General features: G+C 40.2%; 1 protein-coding gene across 3 annotated transcripts in view; it reads left to right on the top strand.

Annotated features, from left to right (window-relative positions):
- Nucleotides 1-12,627, top strand: part of ATG5 (autophagy related 5) — a 159,548-nt gene that overhangs the window by 59,149 nt on the left and 87,772 nt on the right. For all 3 annotated transcript variants that reach the window (XM_014531355.1, XM_005883792.2, XM_014531356.1), the window contains one exon: nt 6,684-6,778. In XM_014531355.1, the coding sequence (XP_014386841.1) occupies nt 6,684-6,778 (95 nt within the window). The remainder of the gene's footprint in view (nt 1-6,683; nt 6,779-12,627) is intronic.

The raw sequence follows: 12,627 nt of genomic DNA on the forward strand, positions 1-12,627 counted from the left end.
GAGAACAAAGGGTAAAATATTTAACTGCAGCAGTGTTTGACTATATTCTGTGCAGTGAGAAAACCTGAAGTCATTTTCAAGGACCACCATTTATTACTTCTTTTCAGTCAGGTCAAGTTTCTAAGGTTTCTAAATCTCTGTTTTCCGGCTAATGAAAAGAAAATAGGATTCCACCAAGTCTCCTATCTACTTACTCCAGGTCTTCTTTGAGGATCAAATGAGATGAGGCACGGGAAGACGCTTCACAGACATTTGGTTAAAGTGTAAATGTTTCCATCTGAGTATAAAGCAAGTCATGTTCCTGGGCTGAAGAAATTGCAAAGAGGCTAATTGCTAGGGAGAGGAAGCCAGGCGTTGCTACATTACATCATTACCCGATGCCCAAGGCGACCGTTTCTGGGCTGGCCATGGGGTTTCAGCAGCAGCAGCTGCAATTTGGTGGACTGTCACTCTGGGTGGTGGCAGGGCCTGTGTCCCACTTCGGGGAAGCCGAGTGTTGCTTTGTCAGCCAGGTCCGTGCTGCCGTTTCTCTGTAAATGGCAAGTGTACATCACGGCAGCTCCTGTGTTGAGCATCTGCCCCTTGATGATCAGTGCACATCATAGCGACTGGTCGGACAGTGGGAAGCACACTTAGCATATTAGCCTTTTATATATATAGACTAGAGGCCCAATGCACGAAATTCATGCAAGAGTAGGCCTTCCTTCCCCTGACTGCCGGCACCGGCTTCCCTCTGTCATCCGGGACCCGGGCTTGCTTCCCTCCGGCTGCCGGCAGGCACCCAGGATCCATGCATCCAGGACCCAGGCTTCCCTCGCAAGCCCCGGCTTCATCCGGAAGGACATCCGGTCTAATTAGCATATTACACTTTTATTATTATAGATGGTTGCTTGCATGCAGAGTTTGGGCGGGGGCCAACCTGCCCCAGTTGCAGGCATAAAGGAGGTACTGTAGATTGTCTTTTAAAATAATGATTCTAATATGAAATTTGAAATAACCATATTATTAAAGTACATCATAAAGCATTATTCCTTATGACTCATTAGAAAAGTGTTTGGAAATTTATTCATTAATGATCTGATTCAGTTTATTTAAAAGCACATTCTGGATGCTGTGTAGAGATATAAGTGGAGTGGCAGAGATCAATTAGTAGGCTGTACAATGCTTTAGTTGAGAGATGATAGTGGTTTAGATGAAAGTTATAACAGTGAATACAGAGAGAATTAATTGCACTATAAAATATATATACTGATTACTGCCTTTGACTCCAATTTTCTAGACTACAGCACAGGAGTAGATAAACATCATATTCAGAGACAATGATAGTCCAGGTCAGGATTTTCCTGGGATGCAGATTTTATTGCTCTCTTGATTCACTCAAACAACCAATTCCCTAGGGTACAACTCTACTGCAAGATGAGTGTTTATATACAGTATTTAAGGATTAGCCTTCTCCAGGATTGGCACTCCTCTGAGCCTTAATGTAGAGGCCAGTCCGCTAGCCCTGCCTCCTCTGTCTTCATGATGAATTTTCATGGGGCCTTGAAGTCTTTCAAGACTTCTTTGCTTTAGTTAGGGCCTCCCCAAAGATATTTCTCAGTAACTTTAAGCCTCAAGCAGATGGTCTCATAGAAATGTATGGTGTACTTCTGTTGAGCAGCATCTAAGCACCAGTGGGTATGCTGCTGCTTGCCATGATTCAGCCTAACTGTCCTGGTAACATAAGATTCTCTGAATTTATTAGACTCAGAAGACAAATGAGTTTGAAGATACAGGTCACTTTTTTAACACATCTGCGTTAGGTACCCTACCAGTAATTGCTGTTTCTTTTTTCTTTTAATAAATTTTTATTGATTTCAGAGACGAAGGGAGAGGGAGAGAGAGATAGAAACATCAGTAGTGAGAGAGAATCATTGATTGGTAGCTCCTGCATGCCTCCTACTTGGGATGAAGCCCACAACCTGGGCATGTGCCTACCGGGGAATTGAACCTTGTACCTCCTGGTACTTATGTCAACGGTTAACCACTGGGCCACTGCGGCCGGGCCCAGTAATTGCTATTTCTTTTTCCCCTTCCTATTTTGCTTTTCAAAAATATTTAACATATTACATATGAATAAATTAATTCAAATAAGTCTATAATTAGATATGATGTCTGTTACATATTTTGAAAGTTTCAGGTCAAAAATACTAAATACCATACATACACTACCACTTGTAGTAATTTGAATAGTAATGTTGGTAAATGCAAATTTTGTGAAGAGCAGGGTCCCTTCATTGTGATGTTCAACCATTTGCTTTTCTCTTCAAAGAAAAGCTTAACATTTGTGTATTATGGACTGTCATGATCTGATACTTTTTTGGGGGGGTGCAATAAATCTGTTTTTTGACATTACAGGCATTAAAGAGCAGGAAGTGGATAGTGTGTGCATGTGGAGGCCATTTTACCCCTTTTTTATAGTTTGAGGGTTTCAGCCAGCGACAACTACATTACTGAATGAGGCTGAGTAGCAGGCCCATAGATGTCCTCCATGTCTCCTGTGGGAGCTTGTAGATACATACATTATTTGTGGTGTGAGAATGTTAAAAACCCACCTTCAGTTCTTAACTCTCATAAAACTCAAATGAAAATATAGATACATTCTTTAAAATTGCCACTTTTTTTTAAGTATACTGGACTTTTTTATTTTTCTTTATTGATTAAGGTATTATATATGTGTCCTTATCCCCCCCATTGCCTCCACCCCCCCGCTCGTGCCCTCACCCCCCCTAATGTCTGTGTCCATTGGTTATGCTTATATGCATGCATACAAGTCCTTTGGTTCAGCGGTCGCCAACCTTTCAGACCTCATGGACCACCAGTGGTCCATGGAACACAGGTTGGCGACCGCTGCTTTGGTTGATCTCTCCCCCTTCCCCTGTCTTCCCTCTGATGTTTGACAGTCTGATCGATGCTTCTCTGTCTCTGGATATGTTTTTGTTCATCAATTTTAAAATTGCCACTTTTATTCTTCAGTTTTTTCAAAAGATATGACTATATATGATACCCTAGGATTAAGGGAAGAAGGTCACACTTACAAGGAGCCCCTTTCCAAGGCTGGGTTTAGAACTTGTTGGAAAAGGTAGAGATGCCCCCCTGGATTAGTGGAAAATTGGTTATTTTTCCCAGATTAGAGCTGGTCTGCATTCACTGGACAATCAGTACAATGTGGAGTGCAGGCCACCAGTAACAAGTGTCCTGTGCATGCAGAGGGAGTGGTAGCTCTGTGGGAAACCTTAGAGGAGTCACCCAGATGGGCCTCCACAGGAAATCAGGGTGCTGATAAGGGCAAGGGGCCTTCATGTGCCTATAGTCAGGAGCCCCTTTTTCTTACAGTGTCCTTTCAGCACCTTATAATAGGAAAGCTTGATGTGCTCATCACAGTAGAGACGCTTAAAGAAATGGTGTCCATTATGGCACTGCATATGTTGAAGGGTGAATTTAGAGTTGTCATTAAATTGATAATGGACACAATAATGTTGCTTTTCCAGATTTTTTTTTTTTGCTATATAAGTACATAAAAACTTGTTTGTTAATAACCTTTCTGTACTTTTTATTGTATGTTTGTATTTGCTTTCCTTCCTTTGACCCTATTGACATTTTGAGTCAGATAATTCTTGTTTGTAGGGTGCTGTCCTGCACATTGTGTGGTGTGTAGCAGCATCCCTGGACTATAGTTGTGACAACCAAAAATGTCTCCAGATCTACCAGGGAGCAAAATCTCTGGTTAAGAATGACTGCTTTAACCCATGTTTGGTGTACCAGGGAGCAAAATCTTCTCTGGTTAAGAATGACTGCTTTAACCCATGTTTGGTGGGGTTTTTTCCTATTAAAAATAATATAAATCTTCATTTTACTATAATGTTTTTCTTGTGGTTTTTAACAGGTTCTATTTTAATAAAAGAGGGTATCTTAAATAATTATAAAATTTTATTTTCAGGAGAGGCATTAGAAGCTATTTAATCTAATTCCTTGATTTATCTTTAAGTGAATTATGGTAGACTTTTCAGTTGATTTCTTTCTGGTCACGTAGCTGTTTAGTTGCAAACCTAGGATTAGAACCCAAAATTTTCAGTGAGAAGTTCTGTACATAGTATTCTATTATTTGCTCTTTGCCTCAAGAACATATATTATGCATGCATTATTGTAGATAGGTGCTAGAGATCATAAATGATGAGCAGTGAGTAAAATCTCAGGTGTGCAAGAAGAATCATTTTATTTAGCTATTACATTTTTGCTTAGTACTTAATGGAAAAAAATACTTTTAAAAATACATTTTTAATTTATTTCAGAGAGGAAGGGAGAGGAGAGAAATAAATAACAATGATGAGAGAGAATAATTGATTGGCTGCCTCCTGCACGCTCCTACTGGGGATCAAGCCAGCAGCCTGGGCGTGTATCCTGACTGGGAATCGAACCGTGACCTGACCTCCTTGTTCATAGGTTGATGCTCAACCACTGAGCCACACTGGCCAGACAAAAAAGTAATTTTTTAAAAAGCATTAAAAGAATAATTGATTCATAAATGAAAGGACTGTGGTCAAAGGAGCTCCTCTTAACATTATGATACAGTTTTGTGGTTGCAGCTGTTGAAATGGTTGTGAACTTTGAATCAGAAAACCAAGCGTCTGGTCTTGGTTCTGCATTAAATTATAACAATCTGAACAAATAGTTGTTATTTGTAAAATTGCAAAGAACTAACTGGATTCTAAATTCCATGTGCTGTCAGTCTTAGTGTAGTATCACTCTAGAGAAGGCCTAGACTGCCGTGGTCGGCAAATGCGGCTCGCGAGCCACATACGGCTTTTTGGCCCCTTGAGTGTGGCTCTTCCTAAGCCTTAGGAGTACCCTAATTAAGTTAATAACAATGTACCTACCTATATAGTTTAAGTTTAAAGAATTTGGCTCTCAAAAGAAATTTCAATCGTTGTACTGTTGATATTTGGCTCTGTTGACTAATGAGTTTGCCGACCACTGGCCTAGAGCCTGACACAGTCTTTTGGACCATGGATATCAGAAGAAACAACTAAACTTTATTTTTTAAAACAATTTTGATGGCATAAGCAGGATGAATAGATTGCCAGTAGATTGGATTGAGACGAATCTAGTAGTGGAGAATATGCTTTAATACCAAACTGATCTGAAATTCTGGAGCTATTTGCTTTACAGAGATTTGATTCTGAGAGAAAAATCATTTAAGCTAAAATTCTCAGTGAGTTAAATAACAATGTACAGAATGCAGGGGCGGGGGGGGGGTAATTTACTTATCCTTTATCAGATAAGGGACTTGTATCCAGAATACATAAAGAACTCTCATATATAAAAAGGGGACAGAGGATTTGATGGACACTGCTCCAAAGAAGATATATAAATGGCTAGTAAACAAATGAAAAGATGCTCAACATAATTAGTCACTAGGGAAATGGAAATCAAAACTATAAGGAAATATCACTTTGCACCCACTAGGATGACTATAATAGAAAAGATGGGCAATAACAAGTATTGGCATGGATGTAGATAAATTGGAACCCTTATACGTTTCTGACGAGAATGTAAATTGGTGCTGCCTCTTTGGAAAACAGTTTGGCAATTCCTCAAGACATAGGTACCATATGGCAGGTATATACACAAGAAAATTGAAAAAATTCGCATCCACACAAGAACTTGTACATGAATGTTCATAGTAGCCAAAAAGTGAAAACAGCTCAAATGTCCCATGAACTGATGAATGGGTAAACAAAGTGTGATATCTCCATACAATGAAATATTATTTGGCCATAAAAACGAATGAAGTTCTGATAGATGCTATAGCATTTATGCTATAGCATAAATGAACCTTAAACATAGTCTGGGGGGGGGGGGGGGGGGGCAGAGAACAGATGCAAAAGACTGCATCTTATATGATTTCATTTATGTAAAATTTTTGGAGTAGAATAGAGATTAGTGATTTCCAGAGCAAGGAGGATGGGGAAAGGGAATAACTATTAATGGGTATGTATTTCTTTCTGGGATGATGAAAATTTTCAGAAATTAGATATTGCCAATGGTTGCTTCACTCTGAATATACTAAAAAACACTCAGTCGTGCACTTTAAAAGGATGAATTTTGTGGTATTTGAATTATATCTCAGTAAAGTGGGTTTTTAAAAAAAAATTAAACCTGAAAAAATTTTTAAGGTGTTGTTTAATTAGTTCACATTTGTTTCAAAGCATTTCCTATAATTTTATATTTTTTTGCTGTTTAATGTTAACTATGTTTGGTATTTTGACTTCATTTCTTAAAGCAAGTTCTGGCTAAAATTCAGGTCACTTGAAGCGGTTGCCTTTATAGTTTAGATAGTAGGAGTAGAACAAAGGAAATCAAGATATTCATCCCAGTCTGATGGGGTATCCCAGTCATAATCTGTTTAGGGTTTTTCTTATGAGACAAATGTCTACCTAGGAAGAGGAAGCAATAATGTAGAAAATTAATTTTATATCTTTGTGTTTAGTTATAGAAATATAAACTTACGGGAAAAAATCATATATATAAATAATACCCTTTCAGAAATTTCTAAGAGGTAGAAGTTTAACAACTTTCATCTCTTCATGTGAGGTATTAAATTATAATGTTGTTCACTTTTAATAAATAATTTATCGTTACAGACAGATTTGACCAGTTTTGGGCCATCAATCGGAAACTCATGGAATATCCAGCAGAAGAAAGTGGATTTCGTTACATCCCTTTTAGAATATATCAGGTAGGAAGTTACATTATTAACAATACAACTTATGAAAGCCTCAGACATCTTACTTCTTGAAGTTCTCTAGTGCATTGATCCCCTCCACCCTGCACTCCCCCCTCCCAGGCCTTCACCACACTGTTGTCTGTGTCCATGAATTATGCATATATGCATATAAGTTCTCAGTTCATCTCTCTCTACCCACCTCTCTTCCCCTCCCCTTCCCTCTGAGATTCGTCAGTCTGTTCCTTGGGACATTTGAGCTGTTTTCACTTTTTGGCTACTATGAACATTCATGTACAAGTTCTTGTGTGGATGCGAATTTTTTCAATTTTCTTGTGTATATACCTGCCATATGGTACCTATGTCTTGAGGAATTGCCAAACTGTTTTCCAAAGAGGCAGCACCAATTTACATTCTCGTCAGAAACGTATAAGGGTTCCAATTTATCCGGTCTGTCTCTGGATCTATTTTGTTCATCAGTTTATTTTGTTCATTAGATTCCATATATGAGTAGAATCATGTGATACTTGTCTTTCTCTGGCATTTCGCTTAGCATATTACCCTCCAGGTCCCTCCATGCTGTCTCAAAGGGTAAAAGATCCTTCTTTTTTATAGCTGCATAGTATTCCATGGTATAAATGTGTAATAGCTTTTTTATCCACTCATCTGATGGGCATTTGGGCTATTTCTAGATTTTAGCTATTGTAAATTGTGCTGCTATAGGGGTGCATATATTCTTTCTGATTAGTGTTTCTGGCTTCTTAGGATATATTCCTAGAAGTGGGATCAGTGGGTCAACTGGGAGTTCCATTTTTAACTTTTTGAGGAAACTCCATACTGTTTTCCACAGTGGCTGCACCAGTCTGCATTCCCACCAGCAGTGTACTAGGATTCCCTTCTCTCCACATCCTCGCCAGCACATTTCATTTGTTGATTTGTTGGTGATAGCCATCCTGACAGGTGTGAGGTTATACCTCACTGTTGTTTTAATTTACATCTCTCTGATGATTAGTGACTTTGAGCATTTTTCCATATGTCTCTTGACCATCTCTCTGTATGTCCACTTTACAGAAGTGTCTATTTGGGTTCTTTGCCCATTTGTTTGTCTTCCTTTTGTTAAGTTGTATGAGTTCCTTGTATATTTTGGAGATTAAACCCATATCAGATGTATCATTGCAAAGAAGTTCTCCCATACAATGGGTTACCTTTTCATTTTGTTGACGGTTTCTTTTTGCTGTGCAGAAGCTTTTTATTTTGATCAGTCCATTTGTTTATTTTCTCACTTGTTTCCCTTGCCTTAGCAGATGTATTAGCAAGCATATTGCTATGAGAGATGTCTGATATTTTGCTGCCTGTGGTTTCTTCTAGACTTTTTGCGGTTTCAGGACTTACATTTAAGTCTTTTATCCATGTTGTTTATTCTTGTGTATGGTGTAAGTTGGTGGTCTAGTTTCATTTTTTTTTATGTATCTATCCAATTTTCCCAGAACCACTTATTGAAGAGACTATCTTTAACTCCATTGTATCCCTTTGCTTCCTTTGTCAAATATTAATTGAGTTAATGACTTGGGTATTTTGACCTATTTTTGCTTCACTTTCCTGGTCTGACATTTGTGCCTACATGTCAATCTCACTGAGCTAAAAAATACTGTAAAATATTTCAGACAAAAATGATAAAGCAATTGCCCTTGAGAAAAAAAGTTGTTTCCTAGAAAGAGCACTTAACTAGAAGGGAGGCTTCTAAGGCTCTTTGGGAGGCCAGACCTGACACCTGTGTATCCATAGGAGGTTACTCAGCCTTGCTAGGCCTCTGTTTCCTCATCCATACAATGAAAGGGGGGCATAGTTATAAAGAAGCTATATGACTGGTTTATATAATTATACCAGTGATGCTCTTATTTTTTAAAACATTTAAACTCCTAGCTTCAAAGCAGATTGATCATTTTTACAACAAATAGTCCTTTTCTTTATGGCACCTTTTGACTCAAGTCCTTATGGTGCCGTACGACTTTTAATCACTTCCAAAAATGAAATTTATACTTTTCAAATGGTTCATCTTTTTATGGATGCAGAGTAATTGTTTTGTTCATGCTGTGTGTCCATGGTCTAAAAGGTACCTGGCATGTACTAGTAGGCTTTTGTGAGTATTTGTTAATTTATTAAATTGTTCATCAATTATTAATAGTTAATTGAAGACTATTCTGTTTTACATGATCTTCATAGTAATGTGCCATAATGCATTCCCAGAGTTTAGCAAAGTATCTTATTTGTGGAATAGTTGAATAAAACATATCACAAATTCTGAAGACATCCTCAAAAGAACTCCAAAACTAATTTGCGATGTATACCTCCCAGCACTTATTTGGACAGTTAGGTTTTGACATGTATATTTAACTACTTGTATACTGTGGTTTCTATATTGTAAATACTTTAAACTCCTATAGGAAAAGTGTGTTATATTGTTACTTAACATAGGGGTTATTATTGTTAGAATAGTGCAGATGTACACAGCAGAGATCTTCCTTTTCACATTTATCATTCATTTCTGGGGAAATTATCAGCTGTGTCATACCTCTTTCTGTGGTGTCATCACACAGGATTTAGAGAGAAAGAATATGAGAGAGAGGGAGGGGAAGAGAAAGACAGAATGTGTATAAAAGAGAGAATGGTTTTCATAAAGTTCTATAATTAGATAGAAAGTGGGGAGCTAGAGAATTCTCAGAATTTGCTTGGCAAAACGTGGCTGCCAGGTGTCCTCTGTTGGGGCAGAGCTTGCTGTCTGACCTTGCCTGTGTCACGATAGTGTTTTTTCCTCAACTAGGAGATAGAAACTGAGGTTCTCAACTGACAATTTATTGTTGCCTTTACCCCTTTCCATTTGGGTTCTCACTTGAATTTGTTAAGATTTTAGAAGTGAGATACATTAAGTGAACATAAAAATTTAGCAGCCTTCGTTTTTGCCTATTGTTCATTTCTTACCTTTTTCCATTCCCTATTTTGTATTTTCGATTCTTCATTCTTGCCTTATCCAAAGGAAGGAGGGCTCTGCTTTTCATTTTCCTAATTATATGATCTAAATGTAATACAGATTTCTGTTGCTGACTCCTTTACAGCTGATTTGTTTGTACGTTGGCATATTTCATTGATTTGCATAGTTTTTACTTAGAATGCATTTTTATTAATCTGCACCTTTTTAACATACGAGATCTAAATCTCTGTACTATTTGAGACCTTAAATTAGTAAGTAAATTTAAATAAAACCTGAAAATCCAGATTTATTAATAAGATAAATGAGGGGCATAGTTTTGCTAAAATATTTATTTTTTCCTTGCAAAGTCCTAATAGACATCCTCTGTAGCAAGGGGTAAAAAGGAAGGGCACAGAGAGCATGCTTAAGTGAGACCCATTTTGTCTTTGGAAGCCTCAAAACCATCTTAAAATGATGTAGGTATCATTATTTGATTTTATATGGAAGGAAACTGAAGCTGAGGGACTTTAAAGTCACTTGCTCAGGAGCACACACATGAAAAATGGAAGAGCTAGAATTCAGACCTAGGTGAGAGTTATTACAAAGTATGACTTCATTTATAAAAATTAAGTTTATAGAATTTTGAGGATATAATTGTCACATAAAATGAAGTATACCTTGACCAAATAAAGTTGATAGAAACCTAGGAAATCTCTAACTGGTGATATTATTTAACGACTGACTTTTGTACAGATTGTTAGAAAACTTTAGTTCTTTTTCATCCATAATTCAATTATCATAGACTCAAAATGACTATAATGTAGTGGCAGAATTTTAGTGGTAAAAGTAAAATAAATCCAAAAGTAGTCTAGAGGCCCATTATAGACCCAAATGTGTCATTCCTGTCATTGACATGACAGTTTAGTTTGTTGTGTGAATTTCAAGTCTGTTTTCCTGAAATCCAGGTGCTTCATTTTAGCCAGTATTCTAGAGATGAGGTTAATGGCAGGAAGTGTTGCAGAAATGGAACTAGAATCATATTTAGAATAGCACATGTAAACAGATGGTAGTTAATGAAGATATCTGTTAAAAACATTGTACAATGACTGTGAGTGAATATTTGGCACATTATTCTGTTTTCCAAGAAGCAATCCTATATAATAAAAGCCTAATATGCTAAGTGTCCGGTCAACTGGTAGGCTGTTCAACCAATCAAAGCGTAATATGCTAATGATATACTAAGGCCACTCAACCACTCGCTATACCGTGCACTGACCACCAGGGGGCAGACAGTTGACCGGTCAACCAGTCGCTATGACATGCACTGACCACCAGGGTGCAGATGCTCCGACCACTGGTGCATGAATTCATCCATCGGGCCTCTAGTGGATTTATAAATGTTAACCCACCAATGCACTTTGTGTCAGAAAAGTCTTATCCATTCATTAATTCAACAAGTTCATTTACTCATAAATATTTGCATGCTTTGCACAGAGCTGTGCACAGTGCTACAAGTGGTGATTAATATCATACATCACGCTCTCACAATCCTAGACCATTGGCTCCTAATCGCTCACCTGCCTGCCTGCCTGGTCGCCCCTAACTGCCCCCTGCTGCCAGCCTGATCACCCCTCACTGCCTCTGCATGACGGCCTGATCGCCACTAACTGCCCCTCGCTGCCGGCCAGGTCGCCCCCAACTGTACCCCCTTCCTGCCATCCTGGTTGCTCCTAACTGCCCCCCCCCCCCCCCCCCCCCCCCCCCCCCCCCCCCCCCCCCCCCCCCCCCCCCCCCCCCCCCCCCCCCCCCCCCCCCCCCCCCCCCCAGTCATTTGGTTGTCCCTCACTAACCCCCCTGCCAGCCTGGTTGCCCCACGCAGCCTGCTTGTTCAGTTGTTTGGTCATCCATCACTAACCCCCCTGCCAGCCTGGTCGTAGGCAGCCATCTTGTGAGGGCGTGAGGGTTAATTTGCATATTACCACTTTATTAGGTAGGTTGTTTACATTTACTCAATAAGGAGTATTTAATCACCTATTTTATTCTATACTAGTGTCCCTGTGCACAGATTCGTGCACATTGAAAGGAAATTAATTAGAAGGTGGTCGGCAGGGCAGGACTGGGCGAGACAGGCCAGCCAAGCCCTGGAGCCAACCTCCCACAGTCCCTCCCCAACCAGCTACACCTGGGGCAGTACCATGGTTCGAAGGGCGTCTTGCAGAGTGAGCGGGGTCCCTCCGACAGGTGAAGTGCCCCAAGTGGTCTTGGATTGTGAGAGGACGGTTCTCAGGTGACACACCCCGGAATCGGGGTCCCTCCTCTCTGGTTCCAGAGTGCATCACCCGAGAACTGCCGCTGCCAAGTCACAACAGCTCAGCAGCTCCTGCATTGAGCATCTGCCCCCTGGTGATCAGTGGGTATCATAGCTACCGTTTGGATGGTCAGACAGTCACTTAGTCTTTTATATATATAGACTAGAGGCCCAGTGCACAAAAATTTGTGCACTGGTGGGGGGGGTATCCCTCAGCCCAACTTGTGCCCTTTCACAGTCTGGGACCCCTCGGGAGATAACGACCTGCTGGCTTAGGCCCGCTCCCGGGTGGCAGAGGGCAGGCCCAATCCCTAGGTGCCTGCCCCGCAGCCCCTGGTCGGGCTCAGAGCAGGGCCGATTGGGGAGTTGGGGCGCCGCCCCCTGTCATGCACAGAGCAGGGCAGATCAGGGGGTTGTGGCGCCACCCCTGTCACATACAGAGCCAGCTGATCAGGGGGTTGGGGCGCTGCCCCCTGTCACGCACAGAGCAGGGCCCATCAGGGGGTTGCGATGCCACCCTCAGCCACCCTCAGGGTAGGGCCGATTGGGGGGTTGGGGCGCCGCCCCCTGTCACACTCAAGGCAAGAT

This window comes from Myotis brandtii, unplaced genomic scaffold (assembly GCF_000412655.1).
Source record: "Myotis brandtii unplaced genomic scaffold, ASM41265v1 scaffold8, whole genome shotgun sequence".
NCBI classification, from domain to species: Eukaryota; Metazoa; Chordata; class Mammalia; order Chiroptera; family Vespertilionidae; genus Myotis; species Myotis brandtii.